The sequence below is a fragment of the Leptonychotes weddellii genome, chromosome 5 (genome assembly GCF_054177405.1).
Source record: "Leptonychotes weddellii isolate Sample4059 chromosome 5, ASM5417740v2, whole genome shotgun sequence".
Taxonomy (NCBI): Eukaryota; Metazoa; Chordata; class Mammalia; order Carnivora; family Phocidae; genus Leptonychotes; species Leptonychotes weddellii.
Window position 1 is genome coordinate 87,508,339 of NC_138373.1, and position 26,800 is coordinate 87,535,138.

Consider the following 26,800-nt stretch of genomic DNA (forward strand, 5'->3'; position numbering starts at 1 on the left):
TCTACCCATTTGCATATATTTCTACTGCTGCCACCTTAGTTCATGCTTGCATAACCTCACACCTCAATTTAAGCAAGAGGCTCCTAGTTGGTCCCCACCTTTAGTCTGTTGCTCTGCCAGACCAAATTTTCCAAGATGGTATACTCACCTCCCAACCCAAGAATGGTCAGAGGCTCCCAATTTCTAGATATTTCAAATACAAACCACTTATTCTTGCTGAACTGATTCTCTTTTTATTATTCTTGAATATATTAGCTAACTAAATCCTCCCGACCCTTCAGAACAGTGAAGCCTTCTCCAAGTCCTCCAGCCCACACTGACTCCTCCCTCGTCTGACCACACAGCTCAGTATTTAATCAGACATTCTGGCATATTGTTTTCTATGCATTCATTCTTTGAGGGCAAGAGCCATTATCTCGAACATTAGATCTGATTACAGGTATCGATCAAAAGGGAGTAAGAACGGAAATAAGAAGTTCAGGTGTGTACAAAGGCTTACATAGGCATGATGGTGAAGGAACCAAAATCATACTTTAAGCAGAATGTTCAAAAGAAGGATTTTGCTCTAGAGAGACACACAGCAACCAAATAGAGGTGGTTCAGATATGGTCCACAAACCTAGCATCAATAAACAGACATTCAAAGGATAAATATATGGGCCCAAAATAAAGAAGAGTTTGAGGAAGAGTCTCTAAGAGTTTATTTTTTTAAGATTTTATTTATTTATTTATTTTGTGAGAGTGAGAGAGAGAACAGAGGGGAGGGGAAGAGGGAGAAGCAGACTCCCCGCTGAGCAGGGAATCTGATGCAGGACTCAATCCCAGGATCCTGGGATCATGATGTGAACTGAAGGCAGACGCTTAACCTACTGAACCACCCAGGTGCCCGAGTCTCTAAGAGTTTAAAGAAAATTTAAGAACGTCAAATGTGACAAAGTTGAATTGCAGAGAAACCCCTCCAAGTATACAGCATCTAAGAGTGATAGATAAAATCTTTCAAATGTCCCATTTTAGAAAAAAAGATCCCTTTTTACTAAAGAAAAGGAAGTAAACGGAGGCCAGACACATAAAGATTCACCAAAATTTCCAAGTAGTAGTCAAGCGCTGGATTCAAGCAGGACCCACCCTGAGGGCATCCGTCCATATCTGATAACCTTGATACTGAGTTTGAATATGTCCCACACACACAATGGAAAGGAAACAAAGCCTGAATCCCAAGCAAGACAGAGTGCTGATTAGAGAACCCGCCTTAGAACCAGGAATCCTTAGAGGAGCCGTCCAGAATAAGGCAGGAAAAGATGCGGCCCACAGAAGAAGAAAGGGGTACCTGGCTTAGCCTTGGCTTGTTCAAAGCCAAAAAAAAGGGAGAAGAATTCTCCTGAGCTCCTATAGGACAAGCCCACTTTCATAAGATTTGGGACTAGAATTCCCACTAATAAAGGGGCCTCAAAGGTCCCAAGCCCAAAACATTGTTTAAGATGGTTACAAAAAATATAGCAACCCAAAGTGCCTCATAGAAGCAAATGAAATTTTCTCTGGGTTAAACATAACCTTCAGAGTAATTATACATATAAAGTTCCAAAGAATCTAAGTTCATAATACTTTTTTTAATTACTAAATATCTAAGTAAACACATTCCCATGAACTCCTGCAAGAGTAGCAAACTTAAAAGCTGCAAATGGCCCTCCTATTACAAAACAGCTACATCCTAGATAAAGAACCTATCTTAAGTACATTTCTGGGCTCACAGAAAACAAAGGAGGACTCCAAAACCCCACCTTCCATCTACCAAAAAAAAATAAAAAATAAAAAGTAAGCTGAAACCAAATCAGAACTCTAAACTTCAAGGCAACATGATAAGGTTTTCTGAAGGTAAATGCCAACACTATCAACTCAGAGGTGAAGTCTGTTCTAAGCAAGTGTCAAATTCAGGGAGCTAAACCTGAGACTCCTGCCTTCAGACAGATGTAGGAGGAGAAAGCATCATGGTCTCAGGCTAGCAGCGACCCCTGGCAACAGGCCAAGGTAATCACAAATACTCTAAGAAGGAAAACATGCCCAATTTCAACCCCCATTTCTGAAGTCAAAAACATAAAGCTCAAAACCAACAGTCGAATATTTATAGCATCATTATTCATAATGGGCCAAAACTGGAAGCAACCAAGATGTCCTTCAATAGGTGAATGGATAAACTGCTGTACATCCCACAATGGGGTGTTATTCAGTGATAAAAAGAAATGAGCTAGCAAGTTACAAAAGGACATACAAGAACCTAAAATGTGTATTGCTAAATGAAAGAAGTCAGTCTGTAAAAACTATATAAACATTAAAACCATACATTCTGGAGAAGGCAAAACTATAAAGACAGAAAAAAGACGAGCAGTTGCCAGGACTCGGGGGTTCACAGGGGAAGGACAAAGAGGTGGAGCACAGAGGATTTTTAGGGCAGTGAAACTATTCTGTATGATACTGTATGTGACATTATGCATTTGTCAAAACCCACAGAATTGTACAACACAAATACTGAAACCTAGAGTAAACTATGGACTTTAGTTAATAGTGATGTATCAATACTGGCTTATCGATTGTAATGTACCACATTAATGTACTACATTAATGCAAGATGTTGATACTATGAAAATGGGGAGAGTGTATGGGAATTCACTGTACTTGGTCCACAATTTTTCTCTAAACCTAAAACTGCTCTAAAAATAAAGTCTATTAAAAAAAAGTATGAGATCATAATCAAAGGTGACCAAATATATAAAGCAACAGCACCGTGAGTGAGAATCATAAGAAATGCCTAAGTACTTCTGATCCTGGAATTATTATACAAAGTCTATAAAATAGCCATATGGAATCACAAAAATTAGCAAGCAACAAAAGAGGATCAAAAAATGACCAAAAAGGTTGTTTTAAAACTCAATTGCAGGTATGAAAAAATATAATGACTGAAATTAAAAAGTCAGTAGGTAAACTGTAGATAAGACATACTCAAAGAGAGACTCATATAAGTCTAAAGAAATTACTCAAATTCAGCACAAAGTCCAAGATATGGAAAATATAAAAATGAAATTAACAGATATTGAGGCAATAATAAGGTTTAACAATCAGCTTCAGAATTAAAGCATCACTATGAAACAGACAGCAAACGTCTCAACAGCAGCAACAGAAGCCTGAAGACATGAAATATTATCATCGGAAGTGGAAGAAAATACCTTTCAACTGATAAAAGTTTTTGTTACCAGGAAAAAAATAATTTTAAATTTATAGGCATCAAATAAAGTAGCCTTAAAACATGTCAACTATGCTCAAATTAAAAAAAAAAAAAAGCGAAGTGCAAGAAAACCAAACTAACAAAAAAGCCTTAAAACATATAAAGTAAAAATTAATAAAACTACAGAGGAAAATGTATAAACCTACCATTGTAGTGGAAAATGTCAACAAATCTCTCTCTCAACTATTGAAACGTCAAGAAAACAAAAATATTAGTAAGTAGATAAATGATTCAAACACAGGAAGCTTAACTTACTAGCCATATACAAGGAACCCGATACCTGTTCACATTCTTCTTAAGCCCACATAAAACATTCACAAAACCTGATGGTATATAATAGGCCAAAAAGCAAGTCTCAACAAATTTTGGAGAACCGAATAACTCTCTTTCCACAAGTTAATTAATTAAGACTTCAATAACAAAAAGGAATAAATTTCGTCTAGACATTTGGAAATTTAAGACCTCACTTCCAAGTAATTCTGGGAGAAAGATGAAATCATAATGGAAAAATTTTAAAATATCTAATACTGAACAATAATATAAAAGGCATTTGTCAAAATTTGTGGAATGCAGTTCCTTAGAAGGAAATTATACCATTAAATTTTTTAAAAGTCTGAAAAGTGTGTCAACATAAAAGGTGAGAATAGAATAAATATAATAAAATAAACCCAGAAGCTCAACAAAGTCAAAAACAGATTCATTAAAAAGCATGAATAAAATACGTGCAATGCTGGTAAGATGATACGTGCGTGACATTATTCAATTGTCAAAACCCACAGAAGTATACAACACAAATAGTGAAATCTAAAGGGTCAAAATAAGAAAGTCAACACAAGTAAACAATATCAAGAATAAAAAAGGGGTCTTGGGACACCTGGGTGGTGTAGTCAGTTAAGTGTCCGACTCTTGGCTTCGGCTCGGGTAGTGATCTCAGGGTGGTGGGATCCAGCCCCAAGTTGGGCTCTGCACTCAGCATGGAGTCTGCTTGGGACTCTCTCTCCCTCTGCCCCTCCCCCACCAAAATAAATAAATCTTTAAAAATGGAGGGGTCCTGCAGCTACAGAGATAGCAGAAATTTTAAAAGATAATGAAAGAATATGAACAAATGTATGCCAATAAATTTGAAAACTAAAGCATATGGCTAGAAAAATATACAGGAAACTGACCCAAAATAGAAAATTTGAATGAATTTATAACCGTTAAAAAAATTGAATCAGTAGTTAAAATCTTCCCACAAACTAAATCCAAGGCCCAGGCAGATTTACAGATACGTTTTTTATCAAACATTCACAGAATACATATCTAAACATATGCGAAGAAAGGGGAAGATCCTGCAACTCATTTTATTATGAAGTTAGTCTAACCTTGTTACCAACACTTGACAGGAACAGTAGAACAAAGGAAACTTACAGGTCAATCTCACTGACAACAAAGATGTAAAATCCTAAACAAAATATTAGCAACCTGGATTTAGCAATGTAAAAATTACCAACAAGATACATTTATTTTAGAATGCAAGGTTACTATGGTAGAAGCTCTATTTATGATTCTTGTTATTAAAATTAGCAGACTAAGAGGGGGATGGGTGAAATAAGTGATGGGGATTAAGGATGAGCACTGGGTGATGTATGGATGTTGAATCACTACATTGTACATCTGAAACTAATATTACACTGTATGTTAACTAACTGGAATTTAAATAAAAACTTTTTTAAAAAATTAGCAGATTAAGATTAAAGAAAAATAACAATCCTGATAGATGTATGAACTGTGTTTAATTAAAGTCAATAACCATTCATGACAAAAATTAGCAAACTAGGAATAGAGGGGACTTCCACAATTGATAAAGGGTATCTACAAACACAAATGGATAATAAACCTTATATTCAATAGTGAAATGTTAAAATCATTCCCTTTAAAATCTGAACCAAGACAAGGATACCACATCTATTCAACATTATACTGGAAATTTTTACCAATGCAACAAAGAAGAAAAAAGAAATAAGAAATGAAAAGATTGTACTCAAGTTTGAACTATAGCATCACCATGACTTGAAGTCAAAAATATTTTTTTTTTTAAAGATTTTATTTATTTATTATTTGACAGAGAGAGACACAGCGAGAGAGGGAACACAAGCAGGGGGAGGGGGAGAAGGAGAAGCAGGCTTCCCTTGGAGCGGGGAGCCCGATGCGGGGCTCGATCCCAGGAACCTGAGATCATGACCTGAGCCGAAGGCAGATGCTTAACGACTGAGCCACCCAGGCGCCCCGAAGTCAAAAATATTTTTAACCTTGGTAGTAGGTATACATGAATTGGTAGGACCTAATTAACTTGCCCATACAAGATTTAGTTTAATCTAAAATGGAAAAGGAAGTGAAATGGCCAATAAGCCTATGAAAATATGCTCGAACTCATGAGTAATCCCACAAAATCACAACAGAGAATATATCAATTCACCCAATTATCAAAAATGAAAAAGTGAGAAAGTCAGCCGTCGTGAGGATATGGGGCTACAGAACTCTCATATAATGCTAGAAGGAGTGTCACATGGTCTTCAGAAAACAACTAACATTATTTGGTAAAAGTAAATATTCTAGATGTTTTATACCTAAATATATATCCTGAAGGATCTCTTTTTTTTTTTAATTTTTTTTATTTGAGGATAGTTGACACACAATGTTATATTAGTTTCAAGTATACAACATAGAGATTCTACTTCTCTATACATTATGGTACCAAGTGTAGCTACCATCTGTCACACCACACTGTTACATTATCATTGACTATATTCCCTGTACTGTGCTTTTTATTCCTGTGACTTACTCCATAACTGGAAACCTGTATCTCCTATTCCTCTTCATCCAATTTGCCTATCCCTCACTACCCTATCCTCTGCAAACCATTAGTTTGTTCTATTCATAGGTCTGATTCTGCTTTTTGTTTGTTTGTTTATTCATTGGGTTTTTTTTTTTTTTTTTAGATTCCACAGATGAGTGAAATCATATGGTATTTATCTTTCTCAGTCTGACTTAATTAACTTGGCATGATACCCTCTAGGTCCATCCGTGCTGTTGCAAATGGCACAATCTCATTCTTTTTTATGGGTGCATAATATTTCAGTGTGCATATGCATATACACTACATCTTCCTTATCTACTCATCTATCAATGGACACTTAAGTTGTTTCCACATCGTGGCTATTGTAAATAATACTACAATAAACATAGGGGAGCATATATCTTTCTGAAGTGTTTTCATTTTCTTAGGGTAAATAGCCACGAGTGTAATGATTGGATCATATGGTATTTTTATTTCTCATTTCTTAAGGAAACTCCATACTATTTTCCACAGTGGCTCTACCAATTCACATTGCCACCAACAGTGCACAAGGTTTCTTCACATCCTTGCCAACACTTGTTATTTCCTGTCTTTTTATAGCTATTCTGACATGTGTAAGGTGGTATCTCATTGTGGTTTTGATTTGCATTTTCCTGATGATGAGCGACGTTGAGCATCTTATGTTAGGTCATCTGTATGTCTTCTTTGGAAAAATGTCTATTTAGGTCCTCTGTCCATTTTTTAATTAGATTATTTGGTTTTTTGGTGCTAAGCTGTGTAAGTTCTTTATATATTTTGGATATTAACCTCTTATCAGATATATCATTTGCAAATATCTTCTCCCATTCAGTAGGTTGCCTTTTTGTTTGTTGATGGGCTCCTTTGCTGTGTAAAAGCTTTTAATGTTGCTACAGTGATGTCAAAGAAATTACTGTGTTTTCCTCTAAGATTTTTATATATTCAGGTCTCACATTTAAGTCTTTAATCTGAAGAGTCTCTTAAACATGTGCATCAGGTGGCATACAAAAGTTTTTAAAGCAGCATTGCTTTTGGTAGCAAAGTTTCTTTAAAAACACTAGCACTGTAAAGAATGAAAATGTCCACCAACAGTTAACTAGATAAACATGTGCATAAAGTGTAATGCGCTTTCTCTAATATATATTAGAAAAAATGAATGAGTTGCAGCTACACATCAGTAAGGAAGGAGGGCAAAAATATATCCAAAACAGACTAAATGGAATATTTTTCATAGCTTTTTCATGTTTTAGAGATACAAATAGGTGTGGCAAAAACCATTAAGAAAAGCAAGGAAATTAACATAAATTCATGATAACGGTCTCTTCCTGCATACAGGGAGGGACCGCAGGGACTTCTTACTAGTAATATTCTATTTCTTAAGCTATGTGTTCATTTCAGTAGAATGTGCTACCTCAAGAGTTACTGAATTTGCCATCACAGAAGTTCGTTTTGTTTTAAGAAACATCTCACTCACGTGAGCTATTTAGAGAGAAAATAAGTATCAGAAGGGAATTGGACTTGATACCCCTACGAGCATATTTTAACTCTAAGATTTCATAATTCCATACCCATCATAGTAAACAGTGCAATATGTTGTGCATAAAAACCAATAAAAATGATAACAAACAGTCACTGACTGCTGACTTTGGCAGACACTGTCAGTTGCTAACCAACAGCCTTTCTTTGTTCTTCCTTGATAGCAGATTTCAATTTTGTTCTACTATCTACCCTTTCCCCATGTAATTCAGGGGAGGGTATCATAGAGCTTGAGGGTCATCCTTTACTTAGGCTAAATTAATCTTATAATCCACTGGTTTAGAAGTAAACATGTGGCCCTGCTTTGGACAAGAAGACATGAGATAGAATCTACTAAGGGATCTCTGGAAAAGGTTTCCTTGCTCCTACACAGGAGACTCAGAAATGCGTAAAAAGGCATAGATACTCTTTTCGGTGTTGTTGTGCAGAGATGTGATGTCCAGGATGCTGCTTCCATGATGCAACCATGAAAAGATCAGTCCCAAAATTACGTCTATTGGTCCATAGTGACCACACTGAGAAAATGAATTAATTAAAGCTGGAGCCTTACTTCTTGACTTGTTGGTAAATAACATATCGCCTTCTTGTTTCTATTTTCGCACTGAAGTTGTATTAACTGACATGCCATGTGCACAGTTTGCTCATCTGATCTAGTATTCTCATGAGCGAAATACCATTATTATGTCCACTGAATGAATATTAAAAAAAAAAAAAAAAAAAACACAGGGAATTCAAATAAGTTGCCCAAAGTCACACATATACTTAGTGGCAAATTCTAAGGTATGTGACATCAAAACCCATGCTCTTAATACCCTACCCACTGAAGGCCATCGTTCTGTGGCTGTAAGGGCTGAAAAGAAAATTCCTGAGAGACCTGAGCGTTCCGTTATCTAGCCCTGTGCTTTTCAGGTGTGAGTGAGGGGTGGTGAAGCTGCAGTGCTGGCAGCCGCTGAAGCAGCTTCTAGAATCGGAATCGTAGCTACGATTGTCTGACATTGAAATCAACAGTCCGGTGGCAGCCTCCAAGCTGTACTCCTCGAGACTTTCCCAAAATGCAATTCCTTGTATTAAATCACTTCCTGCTTCAAGCACCTAAAATCCTGACCATTTTCTGAACTGATAAATCCTGTACTCAGCAAACAATAAACAAATTCCCACTTCAATGACTTACATTCATCTCAAGTATCTAGAAAAATAGATTTATAACCCACGTGGAAAGCTGTTTTGTTTCTAAGGTATCCCCAATCAGACAACTTATTCATCTTCTTTCTTACATCAATACAAATTGCTTATTAAACTGCTTTGGGGATACCATGGAGATATATATATGTATATATATACACACACACACACTGATGAAGGCTCTTTCTCCACTTCGCTCAGAGAATTAGGAATTTAAACTGCAGACGAGTGACTAACATCCTTCATGGAACATCTCACCTATACTCTGACATGATTTTTTGCAAACTTTTACAAAGAGTATTTTCCTATGGTTTAGAGCTGTTCTTTATTTTTAAAAATGCAATGTTCTAAAAGGGGAAGCAACATTATGTTTATTCTCTAGAAGATGTGCACAGGATGTATCTGCAAAAGAGGTATTCCAGCCTTGTGAAAGCATAACACATCTCTTAACGTCTTTAAATATTATATCAGAAAGTGCAATTGTACAGTTAAAGAGCCTGGAACTTATCCTCTGAAAGACCTGGGTTAAAATCTCAGTTGGGTCTTTCTAACTCTCTCCAAAGTTTGTTGTAACATTTAAAAAGAGATAACATGTATGAAAATGTCTGCTATAAGACGACGTACAGCAAGTACTACATAAATATTAAATGTCCTCTTATTTCTTAAATATGCTGTGGAAGAACTCTATATCAACAACAAAAGAGCTGGTCATGAAACAAATTTATATGGAGTAGGAATTCTACATTCTAATAACTTCCATTATAAAATCACAGAAAAAAGTTGCTAAAAATTTAAGTCTAACATTTTGTGCAGATTAGTGGTAAGGAGTCCTGAGACAAGGAAGAAGGAGTAACCCACCAGATGACCTTGCCTTCAGGACTCTTCCACATTTTGAGGACTGAAATTTTCCCCTACTCTGTCTTCACCTTTCACTACACAACATTTTGGGTATTCCATCAAACAGAAAAGCTAGGGTAGGTAAACCTCTCTAAATAGTCTACATTCCCGCAGATTAAAAAACAACTAAATAAAACACAAGACAGGAATTTAAGAAACAATATCTCATCAATTAGGATGTTGGCATTCGTTTGCCAAGTATTACCACTAAAACATGGCTTTAAAAACTTTAAATGGTTATTTAGTATTTAGTGAAATGTGAAAACAACAACTACTTAACCCACCAAAAACTAAAACCTATGCAACGGAAGACTTAGGATCACCATCTTACCACTCTTTAGAGTAAATACAGATTTTTGGTATTTTCATGCTGGCACTTAAAGCATACTGTTCCGTGTAACTATTTTTATGTATTATATAAGGGTAAGCAGTGAAGAAAGAAATGATTTACAGGTTGGCAATAAATAGCCATAGTGAAGGGTAACAACAAACTTCCACCTCTTTACAGGTCTATGCTTAGGACCCACAAGACCCACAAGAATTAACCAAAACACAGGTTTATGGAGTTAATTGATTTGGCAAATGAAAATTGTATGCTCTGTTACTCAGAACAAAATTTTTCTTTATGGATAATTTTGGCTATAGGGCATATGATTAAAAGACATTGTTTGGATTATTTCAAAATATATCTTGAAAACGAACCTCAATTGGCTCTTCACCACCTTTTACTTGACTTTCACCCATTTCTCCATTCTCATAGTTGCTGCTCTTCTCAACCCATAACTCAGATTTTTCTACAGTTAGTCGAAGCTGGTCTAGATCTGCCTTGATTTGCTTGTAGTTATCTACATCTTGATTGGACACCAGCAATTGCACCTGGAAACAGAAGAATTTGAACCCTCAATTTACTTATGGAAATTCCTTCATTCCTATTTCATTGATGTCAAAAATCCCAAGTCTTTTAACAAATGTGTTTCAGTTGAAGTTTAATATTTCTAGAATATTTATGGATATTTTAGATATATATTGGCCATTAAAACTTACCAGGAAGTATCTGTGAACACTACCTAATATATTCATATGTTATAAAGAATTATATATTTTTAAAAAGTGAGCCCTAGCAAAGTGCTAAAGAGTAATTTAAAATAAAAGATACCTTAACTCTAATTTCACTGTTAAAGTTAATTTTTCCCGAGACTCTATCTATTTGAAAAGAGGTAGAAATACAGAAATAAGTGGAAGAAAATTCTGACATGGTCGAAACCTCATGTTATAAACCTTTATTTTATTATAATTTATATGTATTACATGACATACAAATTATGCATAATTATATCTATTTCTATAATTACTCTTGTAATTATTTCATATTTCAATATATTCTTATAAAACTTCTTAATGAAAATCAATGTTTTATTAAATACAATAAATATTAGTGAAACACACATGTAAGCCCTTAGGTATTATTCATTAGTAGGCTCAAAATCGATGTCATTCAGATGACAAAGAGAAAGATCAGATCCAAAGCAGTTACTTTCTTTTGTATTTATACATTTTTTCAATCACAAAATATTTATTTCAGCACTACTGCTTGTCCTATCCAAATTTATCAGTAAAATCTGGGGTCAAAATAATAGCAGTGACAACAAAATTCCTAATATGGTATTTTCCCCCAGTGCCTTCCTAAATCTTCGTGCCTGTCATTTACATTAAAGATATTAACTGAAAATCATTCGTGGGGAACTCTTTCTAAAATAGATCATGTCTGGGCGCCTGGGTGGCTCAGTTGGTTAAGCGACTGCCTTCGGCTCAGGTCATGATCCTGGAGTCCCTGAATCGAGTCCTGGCATCAGGCTCCCTGCTCGGCAGGGAGCCTGCTTCTGCCTCTGACCCTCCCCCCTCTCATGTGCTCTCTCTTTCTCATTCTCTCTGTCTCAAATAAATAAATTTAAAAAATCTTTAAAAAAATAATAATAATAAATAAATAAAATAAAATAGATCATGTCTTAGCTTAAGACAAGGCCACATCTGGGGCGCCTGGGTGGCTCAATCGTTAAGCGTCTGCCTTCGGCTCAGGTCATGATCCCAGGGTCCTGGGATCGAGCCCCACATCAGGCTCCCTGCTCCGCGGGAAGCCTGCTTCTCCCTCTCCCACTCCCCCTGCTTGTGTTCCCTCTCTCGCTGTGTCTCTCTGTGTCAAATAAATAAAAAAAAATCTTTAAAAAAATAAAATAAAAGACAAGGCCACATCTGTCTTTAAAGATAGAAAGTGTCTCTAGGAGAAGCCACACAGTCTGATTAACTCTGCAACCATGAAGTGAGGTCAGATGTTTTAAACAATATTTTCGGAGCTTCTGCTATGGCAGCAGTGAGGGCTCCTCAATCTTACCTGTTTAAATGCCTGTAAAACTTCCGCTCTCTGGCTGAAGTGCTTGAACAGTAGTTGCAGGGCTCCCGAGAGCAAAGGAGGGTAGTCATGCATGATCAGATGAATGAGGACCCGTAAAAAGGTCCTGCCTCCTTCATCATCAAGTTGAACTGGATTTTTCTCCTTTCTATAAAACCAAAAATCATTCTAAAATAACTTATATTTACCAAAAATTTACTCATAAGTGGTTAAAATTGTGTATACATTCTCAGTTATATGACTTTTCCCCCCAAAATTGGAAAGTAAAAAGGAAGATCATTTTACTTTTTTCCCTTCATGTAACTGATGAAGAAACAAAGCACAGAAAAAGAAAAAACAAAACAAAACATGTTTTTGTCCACGAAAGCAGGGATAACCAACCATCCCCGTTTGTCCAAGGCTGAGGGGGTTCCCAGGATGGAGGACTTTTCAGGACTTGCACTGGGAAAGTACCAGGCAAAGCAGGATGAGTTGCTCACCTAGACATAGACAAAAGCTACAATCCAAAAATTGATCCAAAAAAACTTCAACTCTAGTATTGAGAAGAGATACTAGGATGGATGTACAGCAACAACTAACTTTCCCCAGCGCCCTAGAGACCTCTCCACAACAGGTGGTGAGCGGCCAGGAAGGACAAGGGCATGCGCACGTGCATGCACACACATGCGCACACAGTCATCACCAGAACTGCTCTCTGTGCTTGGTATATTCAGACCCTGGGTAAGACTGCACTGGATAAGAGATCGTTTTGGTTTTTTTTTTTTTGAAGTTTAGTAAGCTTTTATTTTATTCTTATTATTAATATTATTATTATGTTCAATTAGCCAACATATAGTACATCATTAGTTTTTGATGTAGTGTTCCATGATTCATTAATTGCGCATAACATCCAGTGCTCATCACAACACATGCCCTCCTTAATACCCATCACCCGGTTACCCCATCTCCCACCCCCCCTTCTGTAACCCTCAGTTTGTTCTAAGGTGAAAAAATCATACACTGATTTACTGTCTCTTCCCAGGAATAGTGAAGTACTTAAATAGGAAAACAACAATAACAACAACAAAAGCTGTCAAAACAATATATAAACAAAGCTAAACCAAATGTTCACTAGAGATTAAAAAAAAATCCTTTTTGGTCCCCTTCTTCATTCTTGTTTGTCTTTCTAACCAAAGAAAATGCAACAAAGGGCTTAGTGTGAAATTTGTTTAGGTTCTCATGGCAAATTTGTAATAGAAATGAACACAAGAAACTCAATAATTTATAGCTTAGACATTTTAGGGCTTTTTTTTGCTTTTCTTTTTTAGTGCTATTTCATTTTGGAAAAAGAAACAACTTTAAAACAATAAATGTCAGGGTTCCTAAAAACAAAGGAGGGTAGTCACACCAGAGGCATTTTGTTTTCTTTAATCAGGGATATTTCCAACTGGCAGAAAATAGCTTTATTTCTCACAAATGAAGTTAATGATAACATTGAAAGAAGTCACTTTCTTGCCTCAAAATTCTCAGATGCAGGAAAGCAATGTTTTGCAAGACGCAGTGCTATTTATACCAAGGGACTTAAAGGGCATCCGTGTGCTGTCCTTATTTGAGGAAAGAAAAGCAAAGAATTCAGGGAAAAGTTCAATATGCTGATCTCATCTCTCTTGTCTTTTTCCCCTGACCTACCTAAAGAATGTGCTCTCTCTCATTCTCTCTCTCTCTCAAATAAATAAATAAATAAAATAAAAATCTTTAAAAAAAAAAAAAAGAAAAGCTATGCTTTCTCTTCTACAGTAAATTAGCAGCTTTGTTTCTGGTAGAAATTATGTTGACAACAATAAAGGATCTAAAATTAAATAAATATAGGGACGTAAACAATAACAAAGTATCAATAGAATTCTAAGCAAAATCTTATCCACAAGATAAAGATACATAAATGTTACTATACCTTCCAGCAAACATAGTTTCTGCCTGGGCTGCAATTTCATCTATATCAGGAACAATAGCTGAAAAGACAAATGGCAAAATCCATTCGTTATCGTATCCTAGTTAGGAGTCACAGTATTTATACCAATATTAGCATACCTAAAAATATTTGTATTAATTTCTTTATACCACCAAATGTAACAGTTTAAAAAGTCACGATCTAAGTCCACTTAGAGATCAACATTTTAAACAAAGTTCATATTTTAAATATATATTGCTATAGTCAAAGATATATTTAGAAGACCAGAAAGCACCATTTACAAAGTTGCTTCACCTGTATAAACATGTATCTATATGCATCAACTCTGGGCACACATACACACACACACACACACACACATATATATGTAAAAACATATAATTTAATGGGGTGATGACATGGAAGGATGTTTTTTAAACATGTTTTTTAAAGAATCAAAATATAGCAATAATGAACCTTGTTACTATATGGTACTTCCAAACAACATGACCCTTTTACCCACACTTCCTTCTAAAATTCCATCCCTTCTTCTTATGGGACGTTAACTTCTTTTTTTAATGTGAACCAATCATGATTCCTCACCCATCCTCACCACTAATATTTTGAAGATATCTTAGTTAAAATAACACATTTAAATAAGTACCTTATTTATTTCTTATCTCCAAAGTTTAAAAAGAAAACAGAGCAAGTTATAAAAAAGGAAAAAGAATCCTCCCCAGAAAGCTCTCTCTTCCAGATTCAACCAATGAAAGATCAGGTAAATCAGAGAGAACTGGTTTTCTGAGGGTTACTTCAGTAACCATACTTCACTGACACTTAGAGCTTCTATTTCCAGAAGTCTGGCTTCTAAGAGCCAATAATTTTTATTACATTGTCAATGCAACCACCAGCAAGATTTTCTGGTTCTGCCATATCATTCCTGGAAATAGCCCTTTGGGGTTCTATACTTCTGGGAAGCATAAAAACAACATGGTTGCAAATACACCAGAAGTGACCTCTCCCTTAGGAAAGCTTAATTCCGTCTACAGAGGCATGCTGCCTTTCGGATGGTACTAACGAGTCGGAGATCACGACATTGGTCTACCATCCATTTTAACTACACACAATCACTGAATCATTCCTGTCATATTGAATGATGGGTGAAAGAGAGGAGGATACCTGTTATTTTCACGGTGGTTGTGATTAGAAGAAAATTTCCTATCTGTGTACAAATCTTATCCTCAGAAAAAGAATTCTGTGACCTGGCTAAATCTTTAATATGACATAGTTTCTAACCCACTGTTACTGGTAGGATCTATCCAGAAAAATTGAAATTTAATATTTCTTAGGTTTCATAAGGTACTTTCGATAGCCACAAAATTTTCACAATAATTTTTATGCTCTTTCTTCATTATGCTCCTACACAGAGATAGACTGGCTTCATTCTCACATTTTTTAAATGTGAAAAATTGACATATAGTACCAGTTCATAACCATGCAAAGTAAACACACACACACACACACACACACTAATACCCCCATTTAGACCTTTGGGAAATACCATGTCTTTATTCTTGAGTTGGGCAACAGCTTCCTACAAAACAACTTTTTGCCCCACAGCTACATTTCACGCTGTTCTTTGATCAAGCAAGTAAGTTCCCTTGGACTTTCACCAAAACAGCATGATGCTTACAATATTCAGGCTCTGAAGTTGGAGAGACCTCCGAGGAAATCCCTGCTCTACTACTTTCATGATGTTTAGCGAGTAACTTAACCTGTCTGACCTTGGTTTTCTTATCTGTAAAATGGCACAATAAACAGCACCTCTACCTCATCGAGCTGTGAAGATTGCAAAATAAACTGCATTCTGAGGACTGAGCACCAAGTAACGGCAAATATCCTCCCAGCCATCATAGGCAAGTCATCTAATGCCCTGTCCGAATTTCTTCATGTCATTGGCGGGTATTATTTCCACATTTTTGTCTCATGGAAACACTACTGGGTCTGAAAATACGAAAGCTACAGAGCAAATACGGGCACAAAGGAGATACCTGACGGTAGTAAGGTATCTGGAGAGCCGCTGGTGGATGTTTCCGTGTTTTCATTGTTCTCTCCAAATTCCTTCTTATATATTGACAGCAGATACGAGATCCTATAATCTAGTCGGACACTCAGGATAAACTACAAAAAGCATTAAAAACATACTTTTATTTTTTTAGCATAGTGGTTAAAACTACAATTCATTACACCAAGAACAACATAACTATCAACGTATCACATGAACTAATTAGAAATCTCAGTGGCATACATGCTTATCAGTCATAAAGCTAAGAAAAGTGATACATTTCCATGAGCCAATGTCCGGAAGATCCCAAAGCAGGTTTTTAGGAGGAAGAAAACTTGACTTCCCATGATTACTCTTTGAATAATCCAGAGAGAGGTATCCAATGAGTCTGGATGAAGAGGTAATGATTTTTTGCACTTTGCAGAGTTACCATTGGTTCTGGGAGGACAGTGCTGGAGCTGTGACCTTCACTCATGCATAGAAAGGCCAAAATTTCAGGTACGATAGTGTGGATTCTGGCTACACCACAATCAGTCTTGGATATGGACTACAAAAGGACAGCTGAAGTAACAACAGCATCCAAATATACCATGGATTCGCCTCATTGGTGCTTGTTTCCTTAGGTTGTGTAGTTGTCCTTGTCTTCCTTAACTAACACATTGGCGGAAACTAAGTGCCAATAAGGTTCCCATCTATGCTAGGCACTAGGAAGAATGCAAACACTTGAAGCCCTCTGGCCTCAAGAAGCCAAAGTCTGAGTTGGGAAAACAAAATATAGCATTGTTAACATAATTAGAAAAGCATCGAAGGCTAAATCATGTAGTATAGAAAATTCAGTGGAGATCAGAGAAAGAAAAAGTATGTGCTATAGATTTCTGAGCGGAGAAGGTAAACAACAGAGAAGTGGTTTTATATACAGGGTTCCCTTCCATCCCAGTTTGCCCGAGATAAGCCTGTGTAACCTTTTGTCCTAGCATAATTACTATCCGTGTCCCCTACACTCTCAAAAGAGCCTTGTTTGGACAGTGAGCAGTAATGGTCACACATGGTACTGTCTGACCTGATCTCCCAGTATTTCTGTGGCTCCTGAAGCAGCCCCCTCCCTCCCCCACTCCTTCCTCCTCTCATTCCTTCTCACACTGCTCTGTTCCAGAAGCACTGGATGTTTCTCTCCTGCCTTCTCACATGTGTTCAGTGTCCTCTTTACTTTGAATATTCTCCTCCAACCCAGCGTAACCAGTGTTTGAGATATCCTCTAAGATTCAGTTTAAAATGAAGCTTTTCCTGGATCCCTGTCTAAATCCCTTTTTCTCCTTTTTGCTCACTCAACACATTTACACCTATCTGTCTACTGTCGACCTAATACTTCTTTTATTTACTCTCTGTCTCTCTGTCTCTTCCTCTCTTTCTTGCCTCTGCTAGCCCTATGCTTCTTACGGGCAGCAAACATGCTCCATGTCAGCTATGGTCACCTAAGTTCAACAAACATTTGCTAAGCCAGGAACTAAGAAAGGTGCTGAGAGTACAAAAGGGGTGTCGAGGATAAGACCTGCCTATGAAGAACATATAATGTGGAAGGAAAAACAAACACCAAAGAGTCTCTTTTATTACCATGTGGTAAGTGCTGCAACACACCTTGGTTGAGTGGATTGTAGTTAAGAGGATTTTCAAAGCAGGGGACAGATTGTGGGAAAACAGAGCTGAGAAGGGGCCATTGGACTTGATAGCCTTGGGTGGGAACAGAAACTAGATGGCAGGGACTTGAAAGGAAAGGTTTTAAAAAAAAAAAAAAACCTATGTAAAGAACAAATTAATAAGACACTAATTAGTGAAACACTAACTTTCAGTTGAAGATTAGTGCTCATAGAACTGTATTTTATACATATAACCAAAATTAAAACTTTCAACGTATAATATATTTAATTGTAAAATATAAATGGAAGGTAGGAAAGGGGCAGAGGGAAGAATGAAAACAAAGACAGAGAAAGACAGTTGAGAGAGGACCAAAGGCAGACAGAGGGAGGGGGGGACACCTGGGTGGCTCAGTAGGTTAAGCATCTGACTCTTGGTGTCGGCTTCGGTCATGACCTCGGGGTTGTGAGATCGAGCCCCAGGTTAGGCTCTGAGCTCAGTGAGGAGTCTGCTTGAGATTCTCCCTCTCTCACCCTCTCCCTTTGCTCCTCTTCACCCACTTGCTCGCTCATTCTCTCTCCCTCTCTCTCAAATAAATAAATCTTAAAAAAAAAAAACAGACAGAGGGAGAGAACGAGAGAGATAAATAAGAAGAGAGATACATAAAATGATGGGAAAAAGGAAGGAAGACCCTGTAAAGAGGAAGAGCCGGCAGAAAGCAGGAGACTTGTATGAGGAACGTGGCTCCAAATAAATTCTTTTTTTTTTTAAAGATTTTATTTATTTATTTGACAAAGTGAGAGAGAGAGAGCACAAGTAGGGGGAGAGGCAGAGAGAGAGGGAGAAGCAGACTCCCCGCTGAGCAGGGAACCTGATGCGGGACTCGATCCCAGGATCCTGGGATCATGACCTGAGCTGAAGGCAGATGCGTAACCGACTGAGCCACCCAGGCACCCCCAAAGAAACTCTTGAAGAGGTGTTCCAAGAAAGCAACGTATTCAAGAGCAGCACATAGGAACACATGGTGAATCAGACCCTGATTCAACGCAACACAAAAGTCGGAGTGAGAAAAGAGGCTCAACAAGAAATACATTAAAAACCCAAAAGATGGGGCCCCTGGGTGGCTCAGTTGGTTGGGCGTCTGCCTTCGGCTCAGGTCACGATCCTGGAGTTCCAGGATCAAGTCCCGCATTGGGCTCCTTGCTCAGCAGGGAGTCTGTTTCTCCTTCTGACCCTTCCCCCTCTCATGCTTTCTCTCTCTCATTCTCTCTCTCTCAAATGGATAAATAAAAAATCTTAAAAAAAAAAAAAAGAGGCAGCAAGGAGAGGTCAGCCCTCATCTGCCCTACAGCAATATCTCCATCTCCTGGTTTTTTTAGCAGTTAGATTGTTTTTCAAATGCTGATCTTCTGTAACTGTGGACCAAACTGAGGTCACATACCTTAGATGTTGTCCCGTGAGTAGGATGATGTAAATTACGGGCTCTCTCGGTCCGCACCTCAGTTTATCACTACCGTTCTCAGTTTAAGAATAGGAGAACCAAGTGATTTTACAGGGTCATGAACACAGGGTTGGGAGGCCTGCCAAAATTTCTCAGGATTCAGCCTTTGGAATTTCTGGAGGAACTGTGAAACCTTTTATGATTATAAATCTAATTACTTTAAATAAAAATGTACAGATCCTTCCAGGACTACTAACCCACTTCTGGTAGCTCAGTCTACATTAAATTATGATGAAAGACTTAGTAAACTGTATCCAGAATCTTAATAGATCCTTGAAACCTCCAGGCTTCATTCTCCAAATCTGGAGTAAATGCTATAATTAAAGTATCATAAAACTACTTTCCAAACTTAAAAAAAAAATGCTAACAATTCACAGCTACAGTAATGGGGAATTTATTCACTAAACCAGTGGGCATGAAATAATAATTTACCTCCTTTAAATTCATGGAGCTAGGTTTTAGACTATATCAATTTTAAAAACATATATTATTCCTAGCCTCTTAGAAACAAAAACACAAAGAGAGATAGTCACTTATATAAAATACTGAAACCAATTATTAACATTTTTGTTAATAATAAATAAAATTTTATTTGAGTTTCTTGCTACAGTGATAAATCTGGATACCTAGAATTACATGTCCAATTCAATTAAAAATAGAAATAGAGTTAGAATTCAATCTCAGTTTGCCTGCTCTGAAATCCTGAAGTAAAGGTAAAATGAAATCAGGGTCAATACTAAATGAGAAAATGCGTATGAAAGAGGTTTTGTCAACCTCAAAGCACTCCACAATTGTTAGATATCACCAGAAGTACATTTAATGGAAATGAACACATGTAACTAGTATGTTAAATAGTATCATTAACTCAAAGGAAATAAATTAGATCAATAGCATTTCAGAATATTTCCACAGTGATTTGGAACAAAGAGCGTAAGAAGTTAAACACAGATGCACAATTAGGTATTTGTCACTTCACTTCCATTATGCAACGTACCTGCAAAATCTCAATAATCTTCAGTTTGGTGTCCATCACAGTCACATCTTCATGCTCTACGGGGCTCCCCTGCTTGCTGGGGTGGATGCTGGGCTGAACGTCAGGCATACTCATGGGGAAGATAGAGCCTCTACTGAGTACCATTTGGGTCATCATCTCTCCCACCCCATGGATGGTTCTCATGACATTGTTTCCTGGCACAAGAAAAGCCTTTAAGTCAACACACACGACACCGGCAGAATCAGGTGTAATATCCAGTTGGTCCCACCAGACTGCAAGCATGACAGCAAAAGTACTAAGATAGGAAAGAATAGCACCAGCACTGCTCTGGCTCTTTCCTTACAAAGCACAGACACTGCAGACACATTTCAAAATGACAGATTTTAAAATTTTTAAATTAAAAAAAGTTTAAAGAACTTTTCTCAGAAAATGTTTTCCAATGATGCACCACGGTGAGTTGTGGTTGCTCTGGTAACATCCAAGTCAGGTCCTTCTGGAACACAGGAAGCCCTACCAACTCTCACACCAAAAGGCCCTAACTTTTACAAAAATGCAAATGAGCTCTACGACAAATGAGCTGCAAGTGAGTATACAGGCATTACATGAAAACATGGAAGTAGTGACTAGCATCCTCATCCCACCCTCAAACCAAGGACTTTACGGCTTTGCTTTCCTGATGCTTGTGAAAAGAGCTTGTGGGGAGCTTGCTATAACTTCATTTTAAGAAAAAGAAAGTTTTATCTGGGGAAGAAGCATGTGTTTGCCAATACACTCCCCATTCCTTCATCCAGTTGGAATAAAAAGTCGTTATTCAAAATCCACAAAACCAATGATGTTTGAGGTAATTATGAAAACACATTAGTGACAAACATGATCATTTTCAAAAAGGGAGCACTCCCCTTCTATGTCTTCTTGAGTTTTTTGTTGTTTTTTTTTAAATCCCCTGATCTTTTTTTTATTATGTTTAATTAGCCAGCATAGAGTACATCATTAGTTTTTGATGTAGTGTTCAACAATTCATTAGTTGTGTGTAACACCCAGTGCTCAACAACACACGCATCCCCCTTAATACCCATCACCTGGTTACCCCCTCCCCCCACCCCCCTCCCCTCTGTAACCGTCAGTTTGTTTCCTGGAGTCCAGTGTCTTTCATGGTTTGTCTCCCTCTCTGACTTGACTTCTCATTCACTTGTTCTCCAATAAAACTGCACATACGCTCATTCCTTCCACTGACCACGAGCAGCTGTACCAAAGGATCCTCCTGACACTGCTCCAATTTATGTTCTCCGGCCTGACTGTTGTTTCTCACTTCTAAATTCCCTCAACAAGCAGCAAGGATTCAAAAGAACAATTGTCTACTTTTCTTTCGGAACAGTGGTCTTTGCTTGTGTATGTTCATGGAGCTTTGCCTCAAGCAAAGGCCTAAGAATCTGGCAAATAATTTTCCCTCCCCTGAATGTCTCAGGGTGTAAACCAAGAGAAAGGGAAATGGAAATAAGATGGGATGAGATAAAACTCTCGGCTCTAAGTGAAGAGTATAAACTGTAGGGATACCTACAGAATCAAAAGGCAAACAAATAAAGAAAAGGAAAATATTGAAAGGATGACTCAAAAAAATCTTGATGGTCTTGCATAGACCAACCCACAATTATCATCAAGCCACCAGCAATCACGGTGAAAAGTGAAATGCCTTTTAAAACTTATTCTTATCATAAATGAGATTCGTATACATAAAAGAGGGTGGTGCTCAAATAGTACATTTTGGAGTAGGCAGAGAAGTAACATTTTTTTCCTAAAGTGGCATCTTCAAGGCAGAAATTAACTGGTTTTCCTTCTGAGAGTCTATGAACTTTGACTGCTGTTGGCATAGACCAAAAAAGGGGGAAAAGAAAAAATGTATATGAAAGGTAATTTCCAAGTTTCGACAAGATTGAGATAAAGGATTTGAGAGAGCCCTATTTTCTAGAACAACCTTGAGGCAGAATGCTTCCTTTTCCGCGGTTCTCAAGCAATCACAGCAGTTGACTACTTCCAAACCCCTCCATTGTTTGCTACGTGGATTGCAGGGATGCACATCTGGTGGTTGGCAATGGTTTTAGGTCCCCGATGTTAAACCAGTACATTTATCCGAATCTTGATTTGAGTATGTATATGTGTTAGCCTCCAAGAGATGCTTTCTCACCACTAACACCGAACAGGCTCCTTTGTCATTCCTACCCCTGATTCACACAGAAATCCTTGGCACCCACAGTGTCTGCATCTTATTTAGATTTGCATGGAAAATAATCATTTAATCCAAATGATTATTACACAGAAATTTAGCCCAGACAATTCTTTTCCCCAAATATAGATCCTGTCACCAAGAAATTAAAATCTAGAGGCCAGAACCATAATAATATGTAACACATGTTGTCAATGACATGGGGGGGTTCGTCCCTGTTCTACCACATCCTTAGATGCCTATGGCACGTGGTCGCCACAAAACTCTCCTGACATCTCCTTGTATGGCCAATTTTTTAATTTGAGAGGTCCCAAATTAAAAGATGCTATATTTTCTGGAGTTGCTTGGTGGTGATGAGAAGTGCTTAAATTGTGAACTCCCACAGCTTGGAAAACATAAGTCAAATGCCACATAAATCACAGACAGGCAAGGCTCCCAAGTATCCATTTCTCCAGAGAAAAATTTCTGATTCTAGACTGTTGAGATAAGTCAGAGGCCATCGGTTTTTCATACTGCCAAAGAAGAAATCTTACCATTTCTCCTCTCAATCATAATTAGTTAACACTACAAAAAAGGCTACTGTATCACCATATAAATCTTCTGGACAGACTAACCCCTAAAAAATCAGCTTTTCTATGTCTTTTTTATTAACCCAGCAGCCAGAATTTGGATTTATGTGTAAAGGGTGTTGAGATAGTTTGAAAAAATGGGAGTCATCTTTTGTTAAGCAAAAGTAAGAAAGAAGGAATTGCTTAGAAATAAAAACAGATGGACTTTTCAGGTTCTTTTATTACATGATTGTATGGATAGTTTTACTAATCCTAATTTCCTCAAGAGAAAAACCCGAAAGTAAACAGGTATACTGAATGCATAACAGGAATGATGGCCGGGAGTGGCTGAGAATACATAGTTTGTTTCTTTGTTTCTTTGATGGTTCCGATGAGTTAAGTTCCCATTACCAATTCCAGAGAAGTAAAAAGCAATGAGATCCACATAACACGGAAGCTGAGCTGACCATGATTTAACTGTACCTATTCAGAAGTCGTATTACTGCTTGTGAGCATTATTGCACTCAACAATCATTAACAGTTATGTGGATTTCTAGAAAGTATAAGAGATATAATAGAATCTTACTCGATTGAAATTTACCTTATAAGTATTGGTATTTTATTTAATTTAAAGTCATCTTTATTTGTGATCTTTTTCTATTAGAAATACATAACACTAGAAACGATAATTTGAATTTTCCAGTTGTTTAGATTTCAAGTAGACATTTCTGGAACCTTCTCAGCATTTATAAGAGATCATAGAAATACTCAATTAGAAAAGTTTTGTGAATAGTTGTTCACAGCAATTTAATTGTTCTGTGACTACTAAAGTCAGCTCAATGTTTTATAATAGAAGCCGAAGAATGGATAACCCAAAAACCATTCTTCCTTCCCTGAAATGTATTTTCATAGTTGGATTTGGAAAAAATGCATCTGCTGTTATAATAATTCATATGAAACAGTATGATGTTAAACCATAAAGACATGACTCAGGAAATCTTCCTACTTCCCATCCCTGCTTAGCAGCTCCTTATAAACCTCCACTAGCTGGAAGACGCCTACATTTTAGAACTGGAGTGGCTTTCTATTTTGAACATTCTCTGGAGCAGTGCTTCCTCCCAGTGGTTGAGGGTCTGTTTATAAAAAGACTTTTCTATATGCAAAACAAAAACATTAACACAAGATCAAAGCCTTAATGAAGCTAGAGATACAAGCAGAGCAATGGGTACCATGGTATCAGCCTGGATTAAATGGAAGATCAAGACGTAACACCCTAAGCGGACATAGATAACCAGCATTCCCAGTTCAAAGTTAGATCATGGGATTTTAGAGAGCTAGATAATCCAATCTCCATCAGGTTTTTAAACCTTGTGCTGGAAACTGCCATTCTTCTGCTTGGAGTTCTCTTAACTAGATGGTCACTTAACTTGATTTCTCACGCCTTTATGATTTCTGGTACAATGTCACCTCCTCAGATGACCTCTTCTGGCCACCCTCTCTAAAGGAGGACTGCCATCACTCTGGACCCACGCACCTGCTTTACATTTCAGTCATACCATTATTCACCATCTCATGTCATATTTTATATTTGTTTATGTGTTTATTGTATATTCCCCTCAAAAAAAGAAAAAAAACACATGAGCTCCATGAAAACGAAGATCCTGCCTAGTTTACTGCCTTGTCTCCAACACCTGGAATCGTGCCTGACACACAGTAGTCATTCAGTAAATATTTGCTAGATTAATGCACTAGTAAAAGAAAAAAAGATTTGATAAATGAGTTATTAAAAATGAGATTGACATTTTTATTTAAAAAATTGGATCTTATTACACTAAAAATATTCTGTCTTTCATCAAGGTGAGTTTTTGCTTGCTCTCCTTTATATTTTCCCAAATTTTCTAAATTTTTTCAAAAAGCATATATAATTTCCGTGTTACTTGAAAACTTATTCATTAAAAAGAAAAGAAAAAGCAATAAAATAGATACTAGTGAGATAAGGGGAATCATGATCTGCCCTTATTAAGGGCAAATCACATCCCATGTACTTTGCTAGGCCACATAGACCCTCACTGCAGGGTGGGGGCTTATGGGGCCCATCCTGCTTTACTCAGCCAGAAAGTGGCAGAGTTTCAGATAGAGGTCAACAAATATCAACATGCAGCTTTTTTCCCCACACCATGCTGCTTTGCTAGTAGATCATCATCTTACAAATTTCCAAAGATTTTATACTAGAACTCAGAAAACCTACCCAATGCAGAAAGCAAAGATTCTCCTTTTTTAATAGTTTTTTTTTTTGGTTTTTTTCATTATGTTATGTTAATCACCATACATTACATCATTAGTTTTTGATGTAGTGTTCCATGATTCATTGTTTGCGTATAATAGGTTTTTTTTGGTTTTTTTTTTAAATAGGCTCCATGCCCAACATGGGGCTTGAACTCACAGCCCTGTGATTAAGAGCCACATGATCTACTGACTGAGCCAGCCAGGCGACCCCCAGAAAGCAAAGATTCTAATTAAAACTGTGCAGAAAAATGTGAAATTACTATTAATCGTATAATAAATTTGGTCATATTATCCCCAAGCGAACTTATCCAACCAGTTTTTATTATTTATGATGGGCCACACACTATTTGGAGCATTTTATTTGCATTGCACAATTTAATTTTAAGGGCAGCTCTTGCTCAGAAAGTATTATTAAATAACCAATGTTCATCTGGCTCTGTACTAGGGACAATGGGGGTGGGAGGACATAGGAAAGCATGGCTAAGAAAACATAAAACATATCCATAAAAAATTTAAGAAGAAATACAAGGCAGTTGAGATAGTTATAGTATAGAATGGGCAGTGTGAAGGTTGCTTTGGAAATTTTTTTTTAATTTAGAGAGAGAAAGAGTGCACACAAGCAGGGGGAGGGACAGAGGGAGAGGAAGAGAGAGAATCTCAAGCAGACTCCACACTAAGCACCTGAGCCCAACGTGGGGCTCAATCGCACGACCCTGAGATCATGACCTGAGCTGAAATCAACAGTCGGATGCTTAGCCAACTGAGCCACCCAGGTGCCCCTAAAAATTTTTTTAATTTAATTTTGTAAATCATTTTAGGGTGAGGAGAGAGAAAGGCAGCTTCACTGAAGAGACACAGTTTTGAACTAGGCTTTGAATGGAGTTGAAGATTCAGATTAGCATGATCTTTCTCAAATTATTTCACCATCCTGTGTACACACTCTTAATCTAACAAAATATGTTCCAAGTCCTGTGAGAATAAGATTATATAATATGTGCAAAAAAGTCATGAAGGATAAAAGAAAAGTATCATATAATTATAATGTATTTACCTCAAAATGAAAAGTGGAGGACATGTGCGTGCTTTTACTACATCTCTGAAAAACAACTATTCTCCATTTCATCATGTTCTATTAGAGTGGCCACCATCCTACTAAGGAATGTGTGGTTCCATCATAGCTCATTATCTCTTACACGCTGGCTTGATTGACACACAATATCACTTCAAAAAGGAGAAGTCTTTCAGAGAAGTGGTTTATAAAGAATACTCAGTGGACAAAACAGACCATATGACACCTAATTTTCTTCATTCTAAATAAATAGTCTTTGAATACAGTATGTTGATAACCCATTTACACATTCCAACTTTCCAAAACCTTAGAATTAGAACAAAGCGAAACTTATCGAACATATGTTACCAAAATATAGTAATGTTATCATCCATCTTTTTTTGAATATCAAGTAGACTGCTT

At 37.1% G+C, this 26,800-nt stretch overlaps 1 protein-coding gene across 1 annotated transcript in view; it reads right to left on the reverse strand.

The window, feature by feature from the left end:
• ITPR2 (inositol 1,4,5-trisphosphate receptor type 2) overlaps positions 1–26,800 on the reverse strand; it is an 838,078-nt gene that overhangs the window by 265,694 nt on the left and 545,584 nt on the right. The window contains exons 23-27 of the mRNA XM_081818942.1: positions 20,275–20,468; positions 16,134–16,263; positions 14,086–14,143; positions 12,138–12,303; positions 10,451–10,624 (exon numbers count right to left, since the gene is read on the reverse strand). Of these exons, the coding sequence (XP_081675068.1) occupies positions 10,451–10,624; positions 12,138–12,303; positions 14,086–14,143; positions 16,134–16,263; positions 20,275–20,468 (722 nt within the window). The remainder of the gene's footprint in view (positions 1–10,450; positions 10,625–12,137; positions 12,304–14,085; positions 14,144–16,133; positions 16,264–20,274; positions 20,469–26,800) is intronic.